The 13002-nt window shown below is 41.7% G+C and overlaps 1 protein-coding gene across 2 annotated transcripts; it reads left to right on the forward strand.

Annotated features, from left to right (window-relative positions):
- Positions 1-3546: 3546 nt before the first annotated feature.
- On the forward strand, positions 3547-11587 carry LOC137895845 (calpain-1 catalytic subunit-like). 2 transcript variants are annotated; one of them, XM_068741364.1, is made up of 21 exons: positions 3547-3795; positions 3960-4029; positions 4106-4224; positions 4316-4449; positions 4551-4719; positions 4835-4918; positions 5000-5085; positions 5169-5243; positions 6603-6763; positions 6844-7013; positions 7135-7146; positions 7499-7710; positions 7786-7825; positions 7955-8020; positions 8904-8961; positions 9607-9671; positions 10039-10107; positions 10206-10284; positions 10384-10497; positions 10597-10655; positions 10737-11587. In XM_068741364.1, the coding sequence occupies exons 1-21, from the start codon at positions 3547-3549 to the stop codon at positions 10761-10763; spliced, it is 2118 nt and encodes a 705-aa protein (XP_068597465.1). In that variant the 3' UTR covers positions 10764-11587. The 2 variants fall into 2 exon arrangements, with proteins under 2 accessions (XP_068597465.1, XP_068597466.1); XM_068741365.1 differs by having other exon boundaries at positions 7958-8020.
- Positions 11588-13002: the final 1415 nt, after the last annotated feature.

Below are 13002 nucleotides of genomic sequence, written 5' to 3' on the forward strand. Positions count from 1 at the left end.
GCCGACACGTTGGATGCTTCTGTTCGATCAAAGTGTGCCCTTGTATCCTGATTCTGTACCCAAGTATAGCAAAGCGAATCATTGGCCAAACAATATTCAATATTTATGGTCAGAAAGGACATGATAAAAGCAAACAGCTGTGAATGCATGTGTATTTTAGCTATGTCACAATGGAGTGACAAAACCGGAAGAAAAAAACCACACAACTCTCTCAGGGTGAGGAATGTGCTTCTGATCTGGTGTGGGGGTAAATCCAATGAGCTGCAGATGTGGTGTGTGCCGCTGCTGCTAAAGCCACTCATAAACACAATGCAAATGAGCTTCAGCAGATTGTCTGGTAATGGGATCTCATCTACTGCTCCCAAATCCAATGTTGTGGCATGATGGCAGAAGGGTGAGTCGCCAACCACTAACTGCTGTTGCTAGAGCCTATCCCAACTGACTACGGGTGAGAGGCGGGGTCCACCCTGGACAACAGGTGGGAGCAAACCCACACGAACACGGGGAGAACATGCAAACTCCACACAGATAGGAATCGAACCCGGAAACCTTCCAACACGGCCACACCCCTTTGCATGTCTGCTTTAGACTCAATATGTAATTCGGGGCCCCTCTATCTAACCGGTAGGAGCAAAGAAATTGTGACGTGCATGAGAAAGTAAATAACTTCTTTTGTTTTATAAACCCAAATAATGATGTTCCCAAATGTAGGCCAAGCAGAAATCCTCTGCTTTGTTGGAGCTTATCTTCAACATGATGCACCACAGCTAATAGTGAGCAAATACTTTGCATTAGAAACTGTTGCACTGATGTAATGTCATTTACAGTAAGGCAGTGCAAATGTTCTTAACAGTTCTATCCTGATTTATGTCTCTGCTGGTGAGTATCTATGCCTGTTTTATAATGCCAGTGTGGACAGACAGTACATTAGTGCTATAGCTTTATGTGCAATTACTAGTCATGAATTATTCATTCTCTTCAAAGTAAACATTGATGACCTCATCTTTATTTTATTTTCTTCTTTCTTTACAATAGCGTTTTCTATTTGAAATGAAACTCTGAGATTAAAGTGCCATCATCTGATTTTAATTTTAGGTTGTTCATAAAAACATTTTTTTTTTTACACACACAGAAAAGAAAATGCAATTTTGAAAAATGTAAAACCCAAATTGGATCAACTGGGTTTTTGGCCAATTGAGTGCAGCATAGAAAACCAAACACAACAATAATGCAGCACTGCATGCATGTTCCAGTGTGTTTACTGTGTGACTGTACTTGTACTCTAACATTCTATCTAATAAATATATTCATTCATTCATTCATTCATTCATTCATTCATACCAGGTACCGTTAGTCATCTGCCGCTGGTGCTTAGCACATACATTACAAGTTCATCAATGGTAAATAAAAAATACAGCAAATTTAATATTTTACAGCTACTGTATCTCTCAAGCAAATGTTTAGTTTACTGTGTGTATAAAATAGCCTTGATATGGCTGAGAGTTGAATTCTATATGAATAATATGCTTGCACACAAGACTTCAGCTTCTTATGTCACAGTCTGTCTTTGTGTCCCTTCCTCCAACAACAAACGCTTCAAGGTCTGGTCCTTGCTGTGTCTGGCCTGTGTTATGCAACCCATGTAGACGTGAGGAGAACATGCAAACTCCTCACAGAAAGTGGGATTTTTTACAGTTCTCTATTAACATCTGCGTTGGAAATGTGTGGGCTATTAAGGTATATCTTTCAAGGCTTGAATTCCTCGTGTGTGACTGCAGTAGTCTCATTCGTTTCTGTGGAAAGTGGGGGGGGGGGGGGGGGCGGAGGAAATAAAATCACTGTTTGAAATAACTTGAATGGGTTTCCGCCCCCTAGCGGCACTGGCAGAGTGCGCTACAGAGAGCCGCCCCTCCTTTTTTTTCTTTTTTCCAAGTTGTCTACATTTGTGCTTGAAAATGACAAAATAAATGATGTCAGTCATTGATGCAATTTATTTTTCAATGTGATTGTGATAGAATGTGTGTGTGTGTGTGGGGGGGGGGGGGGGGGGGGGGGGGGGAATGTGTTTGCGCCCCCTAGCGGCCGTGCGCGGTACTGGTGGCGGCCCCGCCCCGCACCGGGAGGAGGGCCGGCCCTGCGCTCCTCCCTGCGCTCCTCCCTGCGCTCCTCCCTGCGCTCCTCCCTGCGCTCCTCCCTGCCTCCCCGGCGCCACTGAATGACAGATCATTACTACCCTCCGACTGTTTCTGTAGGACCTGCAGGATTCCGCGGCGCGCCGGTGAGTGCTCGAACCTTATTTGACTCAACTGCTCTGTTCGGTGCCCGCTTGAGATTCCTCATGGCTCACAACGCAAAGCGGGCCGCCGTTGCGCGCTAATAATAACAACACAGAGAACAGCTGTTACGGTCAGCCTGTAACAATGTCAGAAAGCAGACCATAATATGAGAGGCAGGCCTGACGTCATTCTCACTACGGAGCAGGAGTTCTAACGCGCTCAGCTGCATTAATTAACAAAGGCCTGTCGTTCTGCATCATGAGTGGGTTTAGATCAGAGGGGGGGTTGTTACATTTGAAGTGTACAGCGTGACATGATTGCAGGAATGCAGGCATCAGCATTGCTTTGTCGTGGTGGTGGTGGGGGGCTAGACCCCCCCTCGCTTTAGGACACAGAGGGATACCCCTGCAGATTGATCTGGGGCCTCTGGTCGTGGGCAGACCTCATTACAGTGACCCAGCTCATGGAGAAACTCACTCAGGTTCCTGCTGCTTCCTCACCACAATGTTTGTCTCTCCGGCATAGAAAAGCAAAGCATTCAGTTCAGGGGGGGGAGAAAAGCCCCCCCCAATGAGGGCCTCCTTTTACCACGGCTGCACAAGGCTCTGTGGCTCTGTAGCTCCGGGGGGGGGGGGGGGGGGGGGGGGGGGGGGGGGGGCATTCAAAGCATCTGAAAGAGAGTAAACATTTCACCTGCACCAGTGCCAGAACCTAAGTGAATGTCTTTCTCTTTCTCTTGTCCCAGTCTCCCTCTCAGCCCGTCCCCAGACAAGGTATCGTATTTCTGTCCGTTTATTGCACCTTGTCTCCCCGTATGTCTGGGCTTTTCTGTCTGTTGGTTCTAACTAAGGTTCCAATAACGGCATGCTGAGTCTGATGTGCAGGATTGTATTTTTAGAATGTGAAATTACCCTGTAGTTGTCAAACCTACAAATTCAGTAATTAATTGGGTAATACCGGTAGTTTCCACAATTGTAAAAAAAAAAACCCAATTATTTTCTCATAATTTATATAAATTAAATTATTATTATTATTAAATTATTAAACCAAAAGCATATTTGCTGCTTTTAGCCCGACAGCATTATGCAGAATCCATGTTGGGTCAAACTAATTAAATTAAATATTTGGTTTTATTGTCTTAATTGGTATCTTGAACGCTCCCACGACTGATTGCTGTGCTGTAACTCTGCCGCTACACAACATTCTGCTATTTATAGCTGCCACTGTGCAAACAAACCCACCCTGCTCTATATTTTTATCTCTCCCCAGCATGTATCCAGCTGGCGGAGGGATATCTGCAAGCATATATGCCAACAGGCTGCGAGCGGAAGGAATGGGCTCCAAGGAGCAGGCTGTACCCTTTTCCAACCAGGACTACGAGGCACTCAAGCAGCAATGTGTGGAATCGGGCTGCTTGTTTGAAGACCCCTGTTTCCCAGCTGAGCCTCCCTCCTTGGGCTTCAAGGAGCTGGCCCCCTACTCTGCCAAAACGACTGGAGTGGAGTGGATGAGGCCCACGGTGAGAAAGCACGAGAGGGACAATTTGATTATGAGCATATTCCTAATTTTAAATAATTTTAAGGCTCTCATGACCTGGCTTAATGTGTAATCTCACAACAGACATGAGGGATGTCTTAGTCCTGATTGGATGTGTCTTCACCCAGACATGTCCTTTCTCCACAGGAACTGACAGATGACCCTCAGTTCATTGTAGGCGGAGCCACCAGAACGGACATCTGTCAGGGAGCGCTGGGTGAGACCTTGTTATTGTTAGCGTTCATAGTTAATGACAGTAAAAGAATAGCTTGACGTTTCTTCCTCCCTGGCAGGCGACTGCTGGCTCTTAGCAGCCATCGCCTCTCTCACCTTGAACGAGAGGCTTCTCCATCGGGTCGTGCCTCACGGCCAATCCTTTCAAGATGATTACGCTGGGATATTCCACTTTCAAGTACTTCTAGATCACATTGCGCTCTTCTAATCTTTCCTTCCTGTCAAATGCAAGGCAAGCACTCTTCTCGATTGCTGCTCTGTCTTTTCAGTTCTGGCAGTTTGGCGAATGGGTGGACGTCGTGATAGATGACAGGCTAGCTGTCAGAGACGGCGAGCTGATGTTTGTTCATTCCGCTGAGGGGAATGAATTCTGGAGTGCACTCCTCGAGAAGGCGTATGCCAAGTGAGTGTTGAAAGAGCCTGCTATGTAAATTATTCATTATGTCTGTATTTAATGGAACGTTAATGGCGATCAACCTTTTTCTCTTTGTTATATTTCCTCAGGCTGAATGGCTCCTACGAGGCTCTGTCTGGAGGAAGCACCACAGAAGGCTTTGAGGACTTCACAGGGGGGGTGTCTGAGATGTACGAACTCCGCAGCGCTCCCAGAGACCTCCACAGGATAATCAGCAAAGCTCTGGAGCGAGGCTCTTTGCTGGGCTGCTCTATTGACGTGAGCGTTGAACGCACCACCAGGACACGGACTAACGTGGCGCCATCATCAGGAGCCGACCTGTTTGTCGTTTATCTGCTTGACTCATCACATTTGTGTTTTCGTATTAATGCAGATCACCAGTGCCTTCGACATGGAGGCCGTTACATTCAAGAAGCTGGTGAAGGGTCATGCCTACTCCGTCACTGGGTTGAAGGAGGTCTGTTTGTGTCTCTTTCCTGGTTATCATGATGAGGGATGTTGATGGCTCTTAAGTTTTTGTCACTCGTGTATTATGTAGGTTGATTTCCGAGGCAGCATGGAACGCCTGATCCGGGTACGTAACCCTTGGGGCCAGGTGGAGTGGACTGGTGCCTGGAGTGACAAGTGGGTGTGCCATGCGTCAAACATTTCCATCCTTAATTTGTTTTGCTGCTTTTTTTATGCTTATATTGTCCTTCTGTGTGCAGTTCCCCTGAATGGAATGAGATCGACACTTCAGAACGGGAAGACCTTCACCTTAAGATGGAAGACGGGGAGTTTTGGTAAAATGTTCCACATAACATAATGGCGCTTCCTTAGGGAATATGGCTCTGCAGGTTATCAGTCATCCAGGTTGAGGTAAATCAGGAAGAGCAAAAAAAAAGAAGAAGAATCAACTGGACTTGTTTAAGGTTAAAGACGTTTCACTCTCATCCAAGAGTTCACAGAACTAAAGGGGCCTCTTGGATGAGAGGTGAAACCAACCGTAAACAAGTCCAGGTGATGTTTTGCTCTTTTTGACTTAGGGAATACGCTTTTTCGTTAGATGATAAGATGGATGAAAGGCTGGCATTCTTGTGGTTTCTTCACTCTCATATTTACCCAGTAAGTAAGTGAAGTTGACACTACTTACTGGTTTTGGATGGTTCCACAATGAGAAAAGGTGTGCATAAAGACTTCACTGTTGTTTAACTGTCTCAGATGACTGAGTTGAGACTGAAATGAGAATGTGAGAATCATCTGCAGTGTGAAGTTAGAGAGAAACTTGGTGAATATCGGTTGAGTCATTACTGGTTGGTTCACAGTTAAAGACAGGCTACATTAGGCGCACCTAGATTAGCACACTCAAACCTCTTGGGTGTGGCATTGCATTGTGGGTAAAGTACACGTCAAATATTTGCAAGAAAGTACAATCCATGAAATTGGTTGTGGGTTGATTTTAGTGATGTGAGACTAACTTTGGAGGTGTACTCGTTTTAGATCATAAGTGAATCTTAGCTTAGCATTAAGACTGAAAATTATAAAACAGTTTTCCTGGTTCTGTCAAATGTAATAAAAAACTAGGATAGGCGCTCGGGCCTAATGACCAGAAAAGCACTCAGAGTGAGCAGACCTCGGCCAAGCAGCTCATTCCCCTCGTAATTGGGTTTACACTGTCCACACGGTGATCTGGATCATCACTAAAAGGTTCTAAATTGTTCTTTGCATCTTTATAATCCAAGCATGAAAAGTAAAATTGAATCGGCATTGATTTTTAACTGATTGTTGAATCTGTAAATGGAGTTTTCAATGTTACATTTTAGAAGATATGATTTTTTGAAAAAGCCTGCATTATAAATAGATTTGAAAAGCCAGATTTTTTTGTATCCAGACGGGTATCCGGATCACTCTCAGAATTAGAACAAGACTCGCCTTCAAATTTATTCATCAAGATCCATCCAGCAGTTGTTGTTTTTTTCAATAATCCTGCAAACAGACAGACAAACAAAAAAACAATAACCTTTGCAGAGGTAATTAACTAATAGCACCTACAAAGCTCACATTGGTGTAAATTTATCTGTAATACCACATTTATTTTTGCATAAAATCTAAAAAATATGTATATGTGGGTTGTAAACATGTCTTGTATTTTAATCATCCAGGATGTCCTTCAGTGAGTTCAAGAGACAGTTTTCCCGGTTGGAGATCTGTAACTTGACTCCCGACGCTCTGGTTGAGGACAATCTCAGCCACTGGAACACCATCAAGTTTTACGGCTCCTGGATGAGAGGCAGTACAGCCGGTGGCTGCAGGAACAACCCCAGTGAGTTCCAACTGAATTACATTAGATGTCATCATTTCTCTCATGTTGCTACAGCTAACACCAGGGAATTCTCTGCACAGACACATTTTGGATCAACCCTCAGTACAAGATCACTTTGCTGGAGGAGGACGATGACCCGGAAGACGATGAAGTGGCGTGCAGTTTTTTGGTCGCTCTCATGCAGAAGGACCGCCGTAGATATCGTCGCCAGGGTCAGGACATGCACACCATCGGCTTTGCTGTCTATGAGGCGAGAAGAGAAAACGCACTGTTTTTTGCTCTTTTAGTGTTTTAGTAACATTATTCTGAGAAAATACTCCTCGCTATTTTTTATTTTCTGACTCTTATCTCTTTGCCTCTTTTTTACACAGATTCCTGATGAGGTAGGGAGAGCATCAAACCCTACAAATGGTTCAAATGTTTAAACATTCTGTTTATGTGTATTGTGTTCTTCAGTCACTGGATAAAAATCACAAGACACAAATTTGAATGACTCATTAATCCATCACAATTGATCATCTCAAAAAAAAAGTCGTACAACTGCATTGTGAAAACTTTATGTTTAGGATTAATGGTGATGGGAGACTGATTTCAAGCAAAACTTTATTATGAATTTATTTTCATCCGATGCAATGCAGCTAAGTTAATAAATATACATATATACTGTTTCAATGAAACTGATGTGCAACCATTGAAATGCATCTCAACCCCCGTTTTGTTTCCTGCTTCCATCAGTACAAGGGCTGCCAAAATGTCCATCTGAAGAAAAATTTCTTTTTGTCCCATTCGTCGTGTGCTCGGTCAGAGACCTTCATTAACCTGCGAGAGGTGAGCACTCGGATTCGTCTGCCACCTGGAGAGTACCTCATCGTACCCTCCACTTTCGAACCCAACAACGAGGCTGACTTTGTCCTCCGAGTCTTCACCGAGAAGCAATCAGAAACAGAGTATGTGTCTTTTCATAAGATGTCTTTGTCATTTTTTACAAATTTCTTACGCTAATGTGTTTTTGTCTTTTGTAGAGAAATGGATGATGAAATCTCTGCTGATTTTGTAGATGAAGTACGTATCAGTCTGATTTGACGACAATTATAAGATTTTTTTATTTTAAGAAAATATAAAAAACAGCAGGGAATCACTAGAGAGGATCCCTGTCATAAACCTGTCTTTTATTTTTGTGGTTTTTAATAGGAGGAAGTAACTGAAGACAACATTGATGACTCCTTTAAGTCCATGTTTGCTCAGTTATCAGGGGAGGTAAGATCTGTCCTTCTCTCTCATATCCCTGTTTGGAGTTTATGCAAGCTAACTGCACTGAAATAATTTTGCCAAGTTTCAGGTAGTGGTAATATTATGTACGTGGTATTTTAGACGATGGCCAAAATGTATTGAGACGGGATCTATCCTTGGCCACTTGCTTGCTGTGTTTTTTGTTGTTGTTTTGTCAATAACCAGCAAAAGCTGCCAACAGAAGACGCACATGTTTATGAACCAGTGAGGCGTCAGATCTGACATATTTTTATTTTTAACAGTTCTGAATGTTTACATTTATAATAGTATTTGCAAAAACGATCTGACTATTCAATCCTCCAAATCCTTCAATCAGTGGTTGGATTTGAACTTCAAATATACTTAAAATATCAACAACTTGTTGATATTTGTGATCACCCCTACCCCCAAAATATACTACGTTAACTAAATATCAAAAGCAAGTACCAGATCAGAATGCGATGGATTTGTCAAAAGCTCAGTAGTTTCATTTCTTAAACTTAATTATTACTTATCAGCTGATGTTAGTCCGTCTTCTCGAAAGTGGCTTGCTGTCCTGCTATTTTTGAAAGAATAAAGACTGTTTTGAACATCTGAGATTGTACATATAAGAGTATTAATGATCCAATCTAGCAATTTGGTGAAAATGACAGACATTAAATGGAATACTCAAAGGGCATTAAAGTGGGTTAGTTGGATGGGAAAGCCTGGCTGATTGCATTTTTTAGATCTATCAGGGTTTTGATAGATTTTTTCAATGGCAGATTGATTTTAATTTTCCCTAATGGAAAAACCTTTCACACCCAAACCTCCTTCAAATGGCAGGGTTTCTCAGAATCGCGTGTTTTTCTTGTTCTCTGCCTTTTTCCAGGACATGGAGATTTCTATTCGTGAGTTGAGGACCATCCTAAACAGAGTTGTCACCAGACGTGAGTTTTCATTCGAGTAATACAGCTCCCATCAGATTCCGCTATAGTGCATATATCATGGTTTTAATGTTGAGTATGATTAAAAAAAAAAAGACTAAGAATCGTATGGCTTAAGATGAAATTTAATGGAAAGACTTGATTCCAAAGTTCCTGATTTTTCATATGTTGGGATGGTAATTCATTAGAGAAGAGTGAGGAAAAAAAGGACAATAATTAAAAAATAATTAATTAATAAAAAGTTAATGGTGATTGATTATTCATTCTGTGTTTGACTGCTTTTGTTTCGCAAGTATGGGAATAACAAAAAGAAACTGTAACAACAGTTATAGATGACATAGTTTTTTATATTTTTCTCACAGACCTTTACATGCCTGTTGTGAAAATGCATTTGCATGAGTTATGTTTAAAACCTCAGTTGTATTTTTTTTTGTCGAGTCTGTGGCAAAAGTGCTGCACAGAGATGGATTTTAAAATACCTGTGTCCGTGTTGATAAAAGAAGCAAATGGCGAACTGAAGAGAGAATACACCGAAAGCAGTAAAAAGTGTCGTGCTTGTGTAGTTTTTTTTTTTTTTTTCCCACTTTTCTGTAAGACATTCTGTGAAATTGTGTCAATTGCTTCAGGTGACAGTTTTTACCATTTCAGACAAGGACCTGAAGACCGATGGCTTCAGTATTGACTCCTGTAGAACCATGGTCAACCTGATGGATGTATCCTCTTGAGTTATCAGGCATGCATGAATCAAGCAGTATTCCATTCTGCCAAGGACGTTATGTTTTTGACAGTGTTTTTGTTATTTATTTGGTTGGTTGGTTGGTTGTTAGTATGTTATGGGAAAACTGCTGGGTGGATCTCGATGAAAAAAATCTGAAGATGGGTCTTGGTCTAATTTAGATCCCATTACATTTTGCGAGCAATACAATATAGAATCGTTTAGTGATGATGCAGATCACCATGTGGATGGTGTAAATCTAATTATGAGGGGAATGAGCTTCTTGGTGGAGGTCTGCGCTCTCTGAGTGCTTTAGTCTAATTGATTTCCTGTGTGGTTTCACTCCTTAAAGTGGAATTTACCAGAAAGATGGCAGTGCACGTTTAGGACTGGTGGAGTTTCAGATCCTCTGGAACAAAATCCGAAAATGGCTGGTAAGAAGAATTATTTTGTGAGCATTAGTAATGTGTACACACAAAGAGTAAACACTGAAGTTTTTGTTTTCATTTTCACTTCTGTCTCCATCACTCAGGTCATTTTCAGGGAGTTTGACATTGACAAGTCAGGGGCCATGAGCTCTTATGAGATGCGCCTCGCTGTGGAGGGAGCAGGTATGATATTCATGGTTAGAATTTCCAACATTGATAGTAAACGCACTTATGGGTGAGAAGTGTGACCCTTTCTTTCACCTTTACTCTTTTCCTTTGTAGGTTTTAAACTGAATAACAAACTGAACCAGATTCTGGTCGCCCGATATGCAGAGAATGAGATGATTGATTTTGATAACTTCATCTCCTGCTTGGTGAAGCTCGAAGCCATGTTTAGTGAGTGTTATTATTGTTGACGTGAGCCCATATGTATGGTTTATGCTTCCAGACTGTATTAATACAGGGAGATATAGTGAAAAGCTTCTTTTTATACAGGGTATTTCCAGCAGTTGGACAAGGAGGGCTCAGGAGTGGCAGAGATGACCATCACTGAGGTGAGTTCAGCTCCAAAAGGCTCTCAGTATCTTTTGTCAGTTGAATCTCCCTAATTTAATCATCATTTCTGTCATGGCTAGTGGCTTTACCTGACAATGTGTGGCTAAAGAGGAGCATCTGTACTGAGAGTACAGTGCATGAGGACTGCAATGAACCCGTCACCCTGAAGACCCCTGAGCCTGAGCTGACCTGCTGATCTCATCCCATCCCACCTCAATGTTCCTAAAGAGGAAGACGTATAAGGAAAATCCAGCCGTGCTAGTGCAACTATGCAAAACTACAGTTCATAAAGGAGTCGCTGTACTAAAAACAGCATGTGGCCATGCACGATAAACATCAGTATCCGTAGTGTGCAATGTCGGCTGATTTCATTTCTAAATTTCAGTTTTGCGCTCATTGACTGCCAAACTATTTTTCAACCAACATTTTCTTTTTTAATTTTGACATCTTGCCAACACAAAAAACAGAAGCTATCAGGAGTTTGTTACTGTAATGCGCTGAAGGGTGAAGTCTCACATTCTCCAATAGCTTTCATAATTTTAAAACTGAGATTTTTAACAGGAAATGATTGCATGTGTGTCGCTGCTAGTTTCAGTCACATACCTGTAGGCAGCAGCACAGATCTGCTGCACCTTTAATTCTGACATTTTATACTGAAGCATATCCTGTTTATGCAACACCAGTTGTGCGGTTTGGATGAAGTTGTGCCACTGACTGGTGTCTAGTTTTAGTGGATTCTTGTTTTTGCACTAATATTTAAACTGATAAAGTTGCCCCTGCATTGTTAAAAATACTGTATCGGTGGACTGAAGTGACATTTACACAGATTACGTGATCCTGAATGCCTTATACATGACTTGTTAATAAGCAGCTAGGTGCTAGTCATTATGTTTTGCTGTGAATAAATGTTGTGCCTTCAATAAATATTTCTCACGCATAATCAGTTTGTTCATTGTGTACATGATATAACAAGTTTGACCCAAATTTAGCTGCACATTCAGGATAAAGGTTATGTTTATTGTAAGCATAGGGAGGCCTCAGTTAAATGTCAGCCATGTTGACAATGACCTGAGTACCTATATTGTATTACACATATTTAGTTAGGACCAGATATTGTGTAGAGAAACTTGTGACACGTTTTTTTTTTATTATTAGTTTACTGAAGATAGGAGCAAGTACACAGGAAATGTTCACATATCCATAGTCGAGGTGACACAGCGCAGTATAAACCTACCAAATCACTTCATTATTAAACAAATGAACGAGCAATCGCAAGAACTTTAGAGTTAACGCTGTCTCCTTTGCGTAGAAATGTGGGCAGAGGGACCTTAACCCTTGTTCCTGTAGGGTTCCCATTGTCCTCAATCAGAACAACGTTGTTCGAATCAAAACGAGGATTCATGCGTTTTCCGGGCATTTTGTGCCCAACTATGAGAGCTTTCTTCTTCTGTCCTTTAATAGCAAGCAACACTTTGTCCCCAACTTTTCCGACACCACTCTTGGTGTAGACGTGGATCACTCGCGGCGGACGGTGGTACGGCGTATTTCCAAGAGCGCTGTTGTCCACTATTCGCACTCTTGTCATTTTTTGAATGGCTGCTGTCACGGCAGATACACTGATGAAAAACAACAAGAAAAGAAAATGGTTATTTTCATCTTAAGGAGAAATCCACTGACAAAATATCCTAGATGAGAATATTGATTACATTTCTTTCCAGAAAGTTTTACATTTACAGCCATACAATTAGAAATTAATTCATCTACGAGGCCAAGTTGAAAGCAAACGTACAAAATTCCGTTCAAGTATCCCAGGTGATAGCACCAGCAGCATGTGAGGGGGAAAGATAGTATTTGAAAAGTAAAGTTCTGTATGTTCAGTACTTATTAAAATTGTTTGCAATATATTTGATATGACAACATTTACTTTTCGAGAACTTACGTAAAAGTCCTCAGACGAATAGATGACGTTTGTACGAGGAGTCCAGTCAAGGACCTTGAAAGCTGGGCGAGAGCCATGAATCCAGCGAATGATTTGTCAACTAGAACGAGAAATCAAACATGGTTAGTAGCTAAAGGTTGCTAATGACATCGCTAGCATGCGCAAACAGTCATGGTTGACGGACCAGCTAACGAGCTAACATCTTGATTTATAATATTTGCTCAACTAATAACTGTATTCCACAAAGAACTGTATCATGTTGCATTCATTTGTTTTTAAAGATTAACATACATGTTTTGCAGACTTCCTTCCCGTCTGTAACGCACCACCACGGCAATGTCAAAATCGCTGCGTCAGCAACACGCGACAAAGTGACTTTAGCAGAAGGAGCTGATAAACACGAAGTG

This window comes from Brachionichthys hirsutus, chromosome 7, assembly GCF_040956055.1.
Source record: "Brachionichthys hirsutus isolate HB-005 chromosome 7, CSIRO-AGI_Bhir_v1, whole genome shotgun sequence".
NCBI classification, from domain to species: Eukaryota; Metazoa; Chordata; class Actinopteri; order Lophiiformes; family Brachionichthyidae; genus Brachionichthys; species Brachionichthys hirsutus.

Excerpts from the sequence above, each read along its gene's own strand:
- LOC137895845 (XM_068741364.1), top strand. The coding sequence starts at position 3,547 with ATGTATCCAGCTGGCGGAGGGATATCTGCAAGCATATATGCCAACAGG. Across the intron at positions 8,021-8,903 it reads TTGCTCAGTTATCAGGGGAG|GACATGGAGATTTCTATTCG; the intron begins GTAAGATCTGTC and ends GCCTTTTTCCAG. Across the intron at positions 10,108-10,205 it reads ACAAAATCCGAAAATGGCTG|GTCATTTTCAGGGAGTTTGA; the intron begins GTAAGAAGAATT and ends TCCATCACTCAG.